The 12962-nt window shown below is 43.4% G+C and overlaps 1 protein-coding gene across 5 annotated transcripts in view; it reads left to right on the forward strand.

The window, feature by feature from the left end:
• LOC112250414 (disheveled-associated activator of morphogenesis 1-like) overlaps positions 1-12962 on the forward strand; it is a 115487-nt gene that overhangs the window by 39433 nt on the left and 63092 nt on the right. For all 5 annotated transcript variants that reach the window (XM_024420531.2, XM_042321767.1, XM_042321766.1 and 2 more), the window contains one exon: positions 12494-12791. In XM_024420531.2, coding sequence (XP_024276299.2) covers positions 12603-12791 — 189 coding nt within the window. In that variant the 5' untranslated portion in view covers positions 12494-12602. The remainder of the gene's footprint in view (positions 1-12493; positions 12792-12962) is intronic.

The following is a 12962-nucleotide window of genomic DNA, read 5'->3' on the forward strand; positions in this document are numbered from 1 at the left end:
TCAATGAATGGGCTAAAATGCATTTTCGCATTTGGCTGGCCTCAATTTTTTAAATTGTTTTTTTTCTGTTGTTTTTTTTTTTATTGGCAAAAAGCCGGCTATTAACGGCTAATGGAAACACTGTCCCAGACACTTTTTGGGTGAGTTCACATGGTTTTGAGAAACTTACCCCAACCAGCGATCGATTCCTCATGCTCATTCTGCATTGCCAGGACATGGATAAAAGCTCCAAAAACACCCAAATATGGCCTTCTAGAAAGGGCAACGCTCTTAGTATAGGCTAGTGATGCAGGTCTTTAGATGTTGTGGACATGAAATTGTGTCATTTCGAACCGTATCCACAACGTTATTTCCTTGTGCTGGACTCAAGTGATACTTTTCTGTGTCACCAACGCTGTAGCCACTAGCCAAGCCATTGATTTTTGTGTTCACCTTCAGATTGAATTGCAAGCAGAAGTGCATGTTGAGTGAGCCAAAGTCAACGTGATGTCATGACATGTCTTGTGGAAAGAGGCGCAAATGGGATGCCATTTAATCTCTCGATGCCCCATGAGGGATTCCAACCGTTATTGAAAATGCACTCTTACTTCCCCTTTTCCCGACGGTAGCCTAATCGTCGGACCTGACTGGATTAATGAATCAAAGATCAGTTACTGGTCCAGAGAAGGGATGAGAGGAGACTGAGTTTTGAACATACTCTAATAGGGCTGTGCGCTCATGATGGAATGGAAGGAACGGTTGGTTATAAGTGATATGGAGACAGTCCTCCTCTCCTTGTTTCTACCCATAAAGATTATCTGGCACAGTCTTTGAAGCTTGAGCATGCCAAGAGATAAAGCAGAACATCTCAAAGAAACTGAGCGATGCAAGGGAGAGAGGAAGGGGATCGAGGGAGAGGGAAGAGGCAAGTGAGAGCGTGATGAAAGAGGAGAGCGAGAAGAGGGTTGGTTATGTGAGAGCGGGAGCCAGAAGGGAGGGAGGCCACTGGAGTGAAGGTGCCAGCTCTCGTTTGATGTGTGCAGCACAGCAGGCCTCCTTTGTGGGGTTGCCTACAGACTGCCAGCGATGATACACCTCTGTCCACATTCATCCATCACCTTCTTTAGTCAGGTACATGGTTTAGGAACGTGCGCACCACCCACGTTTAGGGCTCTTCTCTTCTGTTTGTTTTTTCTCTGCAAGACCTAATATAGGTGAAGGCTTCTTGGGCTTAATATCGGATACAAGTACTGCATGTAATGTGCCCTTGTCTCAAGCTACAAAGATTTGATGCTACTCTACACAGGAACTCCGCACCAAGCCAGGAGTAGACTTGCCTATCAGAATAAGAATTAGAGTTTTTGGTTAGTTTGTGGAATTGTGTTTTTGTGTGCATGTATTGAAGAGAGCGATATTATTGCAAGTAATAATGTGGTCGAGTGTGGGAGAACTAGTAATATGAGGTGAGTGTAGCTGGTAGGTTGTGTTGATGTTGTTCAGGGTCATTGAGCCCTCCAAAATATGAGTGGAATGTGATCCTGTCTTGACAAGCCAATGGGAGGGGGAGGGGGACTTGACAGCTTCACATACAACCTTATAGAGGGGCAAGTTCAGAGGCCAGAGTCAGGTTAATGAAATGACTGTAAACATGCAAACCCTTTGAGGTTTACGGTGACATTACTGCTAATCTGGTGCACACACTCTCTCTCCCTCCTTCGTTTCACACTCCCTTTATTACATTCCCCCACCCCCACATTCTCCCACAATTCTTCACACTCTCCTGCTTTTGCACTCACACTCTTTAAAACTCACAAGGTCTCCCAGCTAGAGGTCCAAAAAAGCCAATGGAAAGCAGACCCCAGAAGACCCATGCCCATTTGGATGTAAGAGACTCGTTCAGATCTGAGAGTAGAACGAAATGGAGAAATAAACCCTTGACCTGGCGTAGCCAGTGACATCAATGTCATGGGGGGAAAAATAATTGTAGACATTCATAACAGTTATAGTCTATGACGATATCGTCTATATCAGGGGTGTCTAATATTGATAATGAACCTACATTTATACAGTTTATTGACTGTGTCCAGCTTGCTAATAATCACTGGAATTAAACTAGACAGTCGGGAGAAAAGAAAATTCCAAAACAATGGATAGTTCTCCATGTTTTGCAAATTTGGATGGCGAGGAAATGTAACCAATTATCAGTGTGGCCTTCCAGAACTCATTGATGAAAGAATGCAGCCCCCTGGGGCAAAATGTAGTTTGACACCCCTGGTCTATATGAATGCAGCCCCCTGGGGCAAAATGTAGTTTGACACCCCTGGTCTATATGAATGCAGCCCCCTGGGGCAAAATGTAGTTTGACACCCCTAGTCTATATGAATGCAGCCCCCTGGGGCAAAATGTAGTTTGACACCCCTGGTCTATATGAATGCAGCCCCCTGGGGCAAAATGTAGTTTGACACCCCTGGTCTATATGAATGCAGCCCCTGGGGCAAAATGTAGTTTGACACCCCTAGTCTATATGAATGCAGCCCCCTGGGGCAAAATGTAGTTTGACACCCCTAGTCTATATGAATGCAGCCCCCTGGGGCAAAATGTAGTTTGACACCCCTGGTCTATATGAATGCAGCCCCCTGGGGCAAAATGTAGTTTGACACCCCTGGTCTATATGAATGCAGCTGCAACTGTATTGAAGCCATTGGACGCAGTTAATTATGGCGCAATACGCTTCATTACGTGCAACAAGTTCAGTACACATCACTGCATTCTGTATCAGAAAGTAGGCTGGGCCTCTTTTGAAGTCTTGTACATAGATGCATTGCACACTTTTTGTTAATATAGCCCTTTTGCACAAACCTCCATCGTACTTTACTTCATTGTTAACCTACAGATGTACAAACTACTAGACCTGGTCTCAGGGATGGCTCACTCTAGAGATCTCTATTGAGTAAGGTAAATCTGCTTTCAGTTTCTTTGCACCCCATGTATGGAATGATTGACAGAGTTCCCTGCAACTTGATGTTATGGTGCCTCTGGGGCAGTTCAAATTGTTGATTTAAGGACCTCTTTGCTAAGGAATGTGATCATTTTCCCTGTGGAAATAAAGTTTATAAAACTGGATGTGAAAAATAAACTAGCGATATTGGTCAAATGAGCCAGAGTTGCGTGTCCCTAAAGACTAACTATAACAAATGACAAAAAAACAATTCCTTATGTTTCGATGTGTAGTATATTTAAAACTTTAGGCTATAGCCTATCGAACTCGCCCAGTCAAGTGAAAGGGTTGCAAAATGGTCGCACTCTGGAGCGCTGTCATCGTTGAGCTTGTCCTACTCAATTTATGTGTCTTAGTCTCCTCACACAGATTATTGTTTTGGCAGACTCAATAGTACTGTGTTTTTTGTGTGATTGTCAGATGTGTTTCTGAACTGCTCAGTACCAATGAGGTGGTACCACAAAACCATTTCTCCAAACCACCCCTTTTGGTCAAACCACATTATCACAAGTCATAAGTTCAGCCAAGAGGACCGGGAGTCCAAGACTCTGGAGCAAATATAGCTTCCACAGGGATGGAGATGGTAGAATGTCTAAATGCACCAAAGACTATACAAAGGGATAATAGGAATCATTTCCAGATGCTTTGCTCTGGCTTTAAGAGTCCAGCTTGCTCACATTTGGATTTGAGTCTGCTTCAAACATGCACCTGTGCACTGCACTTGTACTCAACAATAAATTACAGTTTGTTGTTGCAGCAATCGTTCAGGGCAACACTTTTTGCTGCTGGATTGAAGTGCTTGATCACGGAGGTCCAGTAGGGACTAGAGACAGCTGCTGACAGATCTCTCGCTCGTTCACCGCATGTTTTGGCCATGTTTTGATGCTGCTGTGCTGCGGGCAGGAAAGCATGGTGACCCTTGACTGCTTGCACAGTTCGGGTGGTGGCCAGAACAGATTTCTTTTCTCCCACTGGTATTGGGCAGTATCTGTGTCAGGATGTTCCACACAACCCTGTTGGAGTATCGAGAGATGCACAGCTAGATCACAGCTGGTCGTTCTGTGGTGGACTGCCCCAAAAGGAGGGGTTGTGTTTGAACACTTGTCGACATTGGTGAACTTTGTCTTATCCCTCAGCAATATTTTAGCATCCCTCATTGCTTGAATGAGACCGATTTGCATTCACAATCACATGTACATAAGGAATGTTTTTTCTATTTTTGTTGTTGTTCAATCTCTGCTAAGAATGTGTACAAAAATTCTGAGTGCTCTAATATGTGACATTATGCAAAGGTGCTTACTCTTTTCACTTAAAGATCACAGGATCAAGTGTAGACAGGTCATGTCTACACTTGATACTTATCATGTGGCTTCAGCTATCAGAATGCTAAGATCACATTGAAAAGACAGGTGTAGACGCAAAAAAAGTTGCTTTCTGGTCTCGAGTTAAGATCTGGCTGACCACCTTGACCACTTCAGGAGGTCAGAGAGCGTCCTTTTTATCCACGCCAAACTTGTGGCAAAACCACTCCCACGAGAAACCTGGCAACATTCAAAGCCGTGCTGGTCAGAGTTTGGTTGTTCCCTGTGAGAAGTAAAGGTGCGCTAGAGACGGAATCCCCACCAAAACATAGCATTTTCCCGAATTTGGATTTGAAGTTGCATTAAACTATGTAGCTTTTTAGTGAGTAATTGCAGGCAGCCTGATCAAATGGATAGCAGTGGCATTGTTTTCTGGAGGTAAGTAAGCTGTGATTTATACCAAAGTGTTATCTCTATCTTACAACGCCGATTGGGCTGAAGCTGTCTAGTAGTGTGCATCATCTAGCGTTAGCTTAGTGTGGTTATCTAAGTGTTTACGAAAGGTCTATTGAGATACTTAGCTACATGACATTTGCTAGATGACAACTAAAAGAGATGCTGCATAGCTAGCTTCATTGATTCACTATTAATGACAATCATGTAATGTTAGCTATCTACACTATGTATACTATGCCTTGAATCTATGCTATCGTGCCCAGAAACCTGCTCCTTTTACTCTCTGTTCTGAATGTGCTAGACAGCCAGTTCGTATAGCATTTAGTCGTACCCTTATCCTACTTCTCCTCTGTTCCTCTGGTGATGTAGAGGTTAATCCACACCCTGCAGTGCCTAGCTCCACTCCCCAGGTGCTCTCATTTGTTGACTTTTGTAACCGTAAAAGCCTTGGTTTCATGCATGTTGACATTAGAAACCTACTCCTTAAGTTTGTTTTACTCACTGCTTTAGCACACTCTGCCAACCCGGATGTCTTAGTCGTGTCTGAATCCTGGCTTAGGAAAACCACCAAAAACCTTAATCGCCATTGCTAACTATAACATTTTCCGCCAAGATAGAACTGCCAAAGTGGGCGGTGTTGCAATCTACTGCAAAGATAACCTGCAGAGTTCTGTATTACTATCCAAGTCTGTACCCAAACAATTTGAGCTTCTACTTCTAAAAATTCAACTTTCCAGAAACAAGTCTCTCACTTTTGCCGCTTGCTATAGATCTCCCTCTGTCCCCAGCTGTGCCCTCGATACCATATGTGAATTGATTGCCCCCCATTTATCATCTGAGCTCGTGCTACTAGGTGACCTAAACTGGGACATGCTTAACACCCCAGCCATCCTACAATCCAAGCTTGATACCCTCAATCTCACACAAATTATCAATGAACCTACCAGGTACAACTCCAAATCCGTAAACACGGGCACCCTCATAGATGTCATCCAAACTAACTCGCCCTCAATCAAGATCTCAGCGATCACTGCCTCATTGTCTGCATCCGTATTGGGTCTCCGACCAAACGACCACCCCTCATCACTGTAAAACGCTCCCTAAAACACTTATGTGAGCAGGCCTTTCTAATTGACCTAGCCGGGGTATCCTGGAATGACATTGACCTCATCCCGTCAGTAGATGATGCCTGGCTATTCTTTAAAAGTGCCTTCTTCACCATCTTAAATAAGCATGCCCCATTCAAAAAATGTAGAACTAGGAATAGATATAGTTCTTGGTTCACTCCAGACCTGTCGGCGCTTGACCAGCACAAAAATATCCTGTGGGGTTCTGCATTAGCATCGAATAGCTCCCATGATATGCAACTTTTCAGGGAAGTTAGGAACAAATATACACAGGCAGTTAGGAAAGCTAAGGCTAGCTTTTTCAAACCGAAATTTGCATCCTGTACTACTAACTCAAAAAAGTTCTGAGACACTGTAAAGTCCATGGAGAATAAGAGCACCTCCTCCCAGCTGCCCACTGCGCTGAGGCTAGGAAACACTGTCACCACGATAAATCCACTATAATTGAGAATTTCAATAAGCATTTCTCTACGGCTAGCCATGCTTTCCACCTGGCTACCCCTACTGCCCAGCACCCTCCACAGCAACCCGCCAAAGCCCCCACCATTTCTCCTTTACCCAAATCCAGATAGCTGATGTTCTGAAAGAGCTGCAAAATCTGGACCCCTACAAATCAACCAGGCTAGACAATCTGGATCCTCTCTTTTTAAAATTAAAATTATTATTAATTATTGTTGCAACCCCTATTACTAGCCTGTTCAACCTCTCTTTCATATCGTCTGAGATTCCCAAAGATTGGAAAACTGCCGCGGTCATTCCCCTCTTCAAAGGGAGTGTTACTCTAGACCCAAAACTGCTACAGACCTATATCTATCCTACCCTGTCTTTCTAAGGTCTTCGAAAGCCAAGTTAACAAACAGATTACCGACCATTTCGAATCCCACCGTACCTTCTCCGCTATGCAATCTGGTTTCAGAGCTTGTCATGGGTGCACCTCAGCCACGCTCAAGGTCCTAAAAGACATCATAACCGCCATCGATAAGATACATTACTGTGGTTTACCAACTACTTCTCTGATAGAGCTCAGTGTGTCAAATCGGAGGGCCTGTTGTCCGGACATCTGGCAGTCTCTATGGGGGTGCCACAGGGTTCAATCCTCAGGCCGACTCTCTTCTCTGTATACATCAATGATGTTGCTCTTGCTGCTGGTGATTCTCTGGTACACCTCTATGCAGATGACACTATTCTATATACTTCTGCCCCTCTTTGGACACTGTGTTAACTAACCTCCAGACGAGCTTCAACTCTCCTTCTGTGGCCTCCAACTGCTCTTAAACGCAAGTAAAACTAAATGCATGCTATTCAACCGATCACTGCCTGCACCTGCTCACCCGTCCAGCATCACTACTCTGGACGGCTCTGACTTAGAATACGTGGACAACTACAAATACCTAGGTGTCTGGTTAGACTGTAAACTCTCCTTGCAGACTCTACTTCCTATATCGCAACAAACATCCTTCACTCATGCTGCCAAACATACCCTCGTAAATCTGACCATCCTACCGATCCTCGACTTCGGTGATGTCATCTATAAAATAGCCTCCAACACTCTACTCAGCAAACTGGATGCAGTCTATCACAGTGCCATCCGTTTTGTCACCAAAGCCCCATACACTACCCACCATTGCGACCTGTACGCTCTCGTTGGTTGGCCCTCGCTTCATACTCGTTGCCAAACCCACTGGCTACAGGTTATCTACAAGTCTCTGCTAGGTAAAGCCCCGCCTTCTCTCAGCTCACTGGTCACCATAGCAGCACCCACTCGTAGCACGCGCTCCAGCAGGTATATCTCACTGGTCACCCCCAAAGCCAATTCCTCCTTTGGTCGTCTTTCCTTCCAGTTCTCTGCTGCCAATGACTGAACAAACTGCAAAAATCTCTGAAGCTGGAGTCTCATATCTCCCTCACTAGCTTTAAGCACCAGCTGTCATAGCAGCTCATAGATCACTGCACCTGTACATAGCCCATCTGTAAACAGCCCATCTATCTACCTACCTCATCCCCATACAGTATGTATTTATTTGTTTATTTATCTTGCTCCTTTGCACCTCAGTATCTCTACTTGTACATTCATCTTCTGCACATCTCCCATTCCAGTGTTTAATTGCTATATTGTAATTACTTTGCCACCATGGCCTATTTATTGCCTTAACTCCCTTATCTTACCACATTTGCACTCACTGTATATAGACTTTTTTGTTTTCTTTTGTTCTACTGTATTATTGACTATGTTTTGTTTATTGCATGTGTAACTCTGTGTTGTTGTATGTATTGCTATGCTTTATCTTGGCCAGGTCGCAGTTGCAAATGAGAATTGTTCTCAACTAGCCTTCCTGGTTAAATAAAGGTAAAGTAAATAAATAAAAAAGAGAGTCAGTTGTTGCTTGCCTTTTGTTTAGATCATTTCAAACGAGGCCGCGAAACTGTGCATCTCCCTTGGTTCGTGGCATGGCAGGCACGAGCAAACTCCGATTCCCTGTTCACAGGGATTCCCTCTAGCGTTCTTCTTCTTCTCACACTCATTTACTTTGTCACAGGGAACCTCCGAACTCTGTTACTCGTGGGCGTGGTTTTGCACCAAGTTTGGCGTGGAAGAAAAAGGCGCGGTCAGGGATGCATTGTGTGCTGATTTCTTCTCCGTCTGGATGCAATTTGGCTACCAAAAACACATACAGTGGGTGACGTCATCAGCACTCCTCCCACAAGTCTCCAGAAATGTGTGTTTTGGGACCGAGAGGCACCTTTTCATTATAATGTTGGAAGAAATACATGTGATTAATGTGTTTGCTGGCCTCAAATGCTTGCCAGCTAGCTAATATTTAGAAAAAAAGTTGTTTTGTTTGGCCAAAGTTATGCTAACTTCTTTGCAATCCCTTTAGCGTTGCTTGCTAGCTAGTTAGCTACAGTAGTTAGCTACTGCCATCAGTTGTTGTGTTATCATATTTTGCCTATTCCACCGTTTTGTAGAATGCATACTGGCATTTGAATATAGCACAGGAAAAGGGAATCCGGACACAATGGACACATATTTAAGTGTAGATGCATGACGCGTTCGGGATTCCATGATCAGAATACTAAAGCTGCATGAACTGTGAAGTCTAGACACGGCCTGAGCGCAGTCTGACAGTTTTTTTTTAAAGAAGAGGCAGCTGGGAATTTCTCTCCGGCTTCAGATTAGCTGAGATTTGAGGTTCAGCTGTGCCTCTGTGGTGTGGCCAGAAGTCTGTCAGGCATCTTTGCCAGGACAGCCCTGGCCACCTCGGAGGAAATGTGGGCGATTCCCTCCGAGACCCTACATTTACTCTATTGTGTATAACTTTACCACTCAGGACTCCACCTTCTACAACTTGAAATGTTTTCCTTGCCCCATGCTTTGTCCTTGCAAACTCATTATCTTGGCTACACTGACACATTCACTGAGGTGAGGTGAAACCCTACCATGTTTTTACAACAATTGTCCGCAGCCCTCAGGCTAAGCAGCTGGGCTGAGGTACCATACCGCCATACCGCTGCCCTCACCTCTGTCATTATATACCCTCACTCTGCACAGGTGTGCACTCCCTGCTTCTGCTTGGGTAATGCTACACTTGTGGATCACCCTGCTGTGTTACACCACTTGAACTTACTGGCTGACTGGATGAACTGTGGGGTGGTGTGATCCTTTAATTCTTAATGGAAAATCTCATCTGTGCGTGTACAGGAAAATGTATCTGAAATATAGGCTCAACCCACCCCAGTAAAGCTACACAGGGTGCATGTCCCCACAGAGCAAGTACAGGGCTATGTGAGGCATTGCTTGAGCCCATATAGCCAGGTGTTGTTTACCCAGCATCTTCTGCTGGCATAAGACTGCGTCTCTGAAATGTGCACATTTCAGCAGCTCTGAGTGAGGCGGTGACCTCTGCCCCATGTCTTGGCCCGCCCTGTGATAAAATCTCTGATCCTAAACTGGTGTATGGCAAGAGACAGTAGCACAGTGGTAATGAAACTTGTTACAAGCTCAAAGGGCTATCATAGATTGTAGCTGAGACAGCTGACCCGTATCGCTTTCTGGAGGACTTGGGGAGGCATACTATGGAAGTATAAAGAAAATTATATTTTTTGCCTATATTGGCGATTCCAGCGTTATGGATGTGACATTTTGCATGCAAAATCACAAATTGAATTTCTCACATATTGGACTAACAAAACATAAATTAAAATGTTGTATGTGTCTATAGTACCCCTTGGGGGGAGTGTATACTCCAAAAAACTGTCTCCTAAATATAAGCATGTTGGATTAAAAAAAAACTTTATGGGAGACTTAACTTATTAGCAAACTCTTGAGTTTGTAAGTCTTAGGTTAAAACATTCATAGCCATTTTGAAGGAAAAGATTGTCATATCCATCATTACTTTATTACGATCGTTATGGATGTTACGCTCTTTGTTATGGATGTGACAGTCTGAAATAGTCTGATTTCGCGGTTAAAATCGATTAGTTGTCATCTGGAATGTTTTAAAAATGTACTTTAGGGTAACATTATTACAGGTAGCCAGAATAGTATACTACATAGCATAAGGCCAGGAAGGCACCGTACCCTAATGGGTGAAAACATCTTATCTTCACATGCATCGAAATTGACCTCGGACAGTTGAATGTAGACACACATTTTAGATAAAAAAAATAAAAAAAAATGTATTATGCATTTTCTTAAATATTCCGATAAAACATGCAAATGAGGCAATATACTGTACAAATGCTTACACAGCCAATACACTTTTGGGGACAATGGATGAAGTCAGCATATTTTGGGTGTGTTTAATTTAGAATAACACAATCAAGGAATATTCACAGATTGTGGATAAACACCTTTCTATCAAAAAAATCTATCACTAAGTTACTGCCATGTGTGAGAAATGCATTTAGGCATATACTGTGTTCTCTAAGAAAATCTTACCTAGAACACAGACTTTTCATGATATCAACAATTTGCTTCTTTGGAAGTCTGAAGAGTATTTCTCAGAAGAACACAGTGTGTGGTGCATGCACATGCATCTGCAGCCAAGAATACCATGCATCCGTATTCATCTAATCCACAACCGTTATGGATGTGACTTTATCATAATGCTGAAAAAGGATACTGACAATGAAAAGATGCCAATTATAAACCATATAAAACCTTGATGGAAGTTGGTTTTACAGAGTAGGTTTCAAGATGATCTGATGAAATGTGCATGTTTTACAACAACTTTTCATTTTCCTAAAAGACTGTAGAACTCTCCAATAAAACTCAGGACAGTTCAATGTAGTATTATGATGTCAACTTCATAACAAACACTGGGGGACAGCTGCAAGTGGGGGAAAAAATAAAATAAATAGAAGCTCTGTGAGTCCTTTCCAAAAGCCATGAAATATGATTGACTGAAAAGCCTTATTTGAGACTTGGCATCCTACTCCGTAATGACCAAAATTCATCGAATAAAAGTCTTACTAAAACTGGTGGACTAAAGCATACACTCAAACAAATAATTATGAATGTGGTGTCATTTGGAAATGAACAACTATTTTTGCATTCTCAAGTTGACTTTCCCACAGAATTGACCATATGCAATTTTATATTTCTTACACAACATTGTCTCTGTTTTTTCCCCCCCATAAAAAATGACTAATAGACATATTACGTGCATGATATTACCGTATCTCTAGAATTTTCATTATCATTGAACAGCTGTTGTGGTTTGATTAAGTTATATAGCACCTGTGCTCAGAAGGCCTGAGGTTGAAATGCATTTATGAACCATATGTCTGTGGTGTTTCTCATGCTCTTCACTGACTGTTTTAGACCTCTACACATGCATAGCAAGGTAACATGTTAACAGATGCAACTTCTAGACTGCACTGACCACTGTGATTATTATTATTATTTGACCCTGCTGGTCATCTGTGAACATTTGAACATCTTGGCCATGTACTGTTATAATCTCCACCCGGCACAGCCAGAAGAGGACTGGCCACCCCTCAGAGCCTGGTTCCTCTCTAGGTTTCTTCCTAGGTTCCTGCCTTTCTAGGGAGTTTTTGCCTAGCCACCGTGCTTCTACACCTGCATTGCTTGCTGTTTGTTTGGGGTTTTAGGTTGGGTTTCTGTACAGCACTGTGTGACATCAGTTGATGTAAGAAGGGCTTTATAAATAGATTTGATTGAAATTTGATTGATCACAATCATTACATCCTGGAAGGAAAGCTGATGCTCCCGAGGGAGAGGGTCTAGATTTCAACTACCATCTGCTTTTTACCCTGTGTTGTAAATCAATACAAGTGGCTGTGCGTTTACAACCAGTGAAATGCGATAGTGTGCCACCCCTTTGATTTTTATTAACAGACACCTCTTTAAATATTTGCATTTTAAGTGTGAGGTTTCTATCAAGCTAATGAAAGCCTTTTTAATTATGGCAATTTTTCTGTGATTTGGCTCAGAAAATCTCTGGCCCTTGCTAACTAGGAGTTTTTTCCTTAACAGGAAAAAATTATTTGGCCTAAAAACCCTAGCCCTACTTATAATCAATGCATGCTGTGTAAGCCAGGGATGTTGTATTGTTTAGATATTGTGTTGTTTAACCGACCCCATCTTCTCCATTTTTGTACCGTCACAGGGCTCTCTAAAGGAGTTGAAACACTGAGGTAGCGGAGGCAGGTGTTGCAGAAAGAGCCTCACCCCCTTCTCCCCCCAAACCTGAACCCTCTGCCGCAGCAGCGGTAGCCATGGCACCCCGGAAGCGTGGTGGTGGCGGTGGCGCCGGAATCTCCTTCATCTTCTGCTGCTTCCAGAGTGGCAGCGACCACCCAGAGATCACCTACCAGCTGCGTGAGGACTTCGCCCTGCAGACCATGGAGCCTTCACTGCCCATGCCAGGCTATGATGAGCTGGACGGCATGTTCTCCGAGTTGGTGGTACGTAGCGACCGGAGTTTCCTTTTTGGTATTATTGTCAGGATTGTCATGATTTATCTTCTGAACATGGGCCACAGTTGAAAATGAGCTATGTTGCTAGCTTGGGTTTAATACTCCGGGTCGCTATTCACAATTTCCCCACTGGGGGGGGGAAACACGGGGGAGTTCTCA

This window comes from Oncorhynchus tshawytscha, linkage group LG05 (assembly GCF_018296145.1).
Source record: "Oncorhynchus tshawytscha isolate Ot180627B linkage group LG05, Otsh_v2.0, whole genome shotgun sequence".
Taxonomy (NCBI): Eukaryota; Metazoa; Chordata; class Actinopteri; order Salmoniformes; family Salmonidae; genus Oncorhynchus; species Oncorhynchus tshawytscha.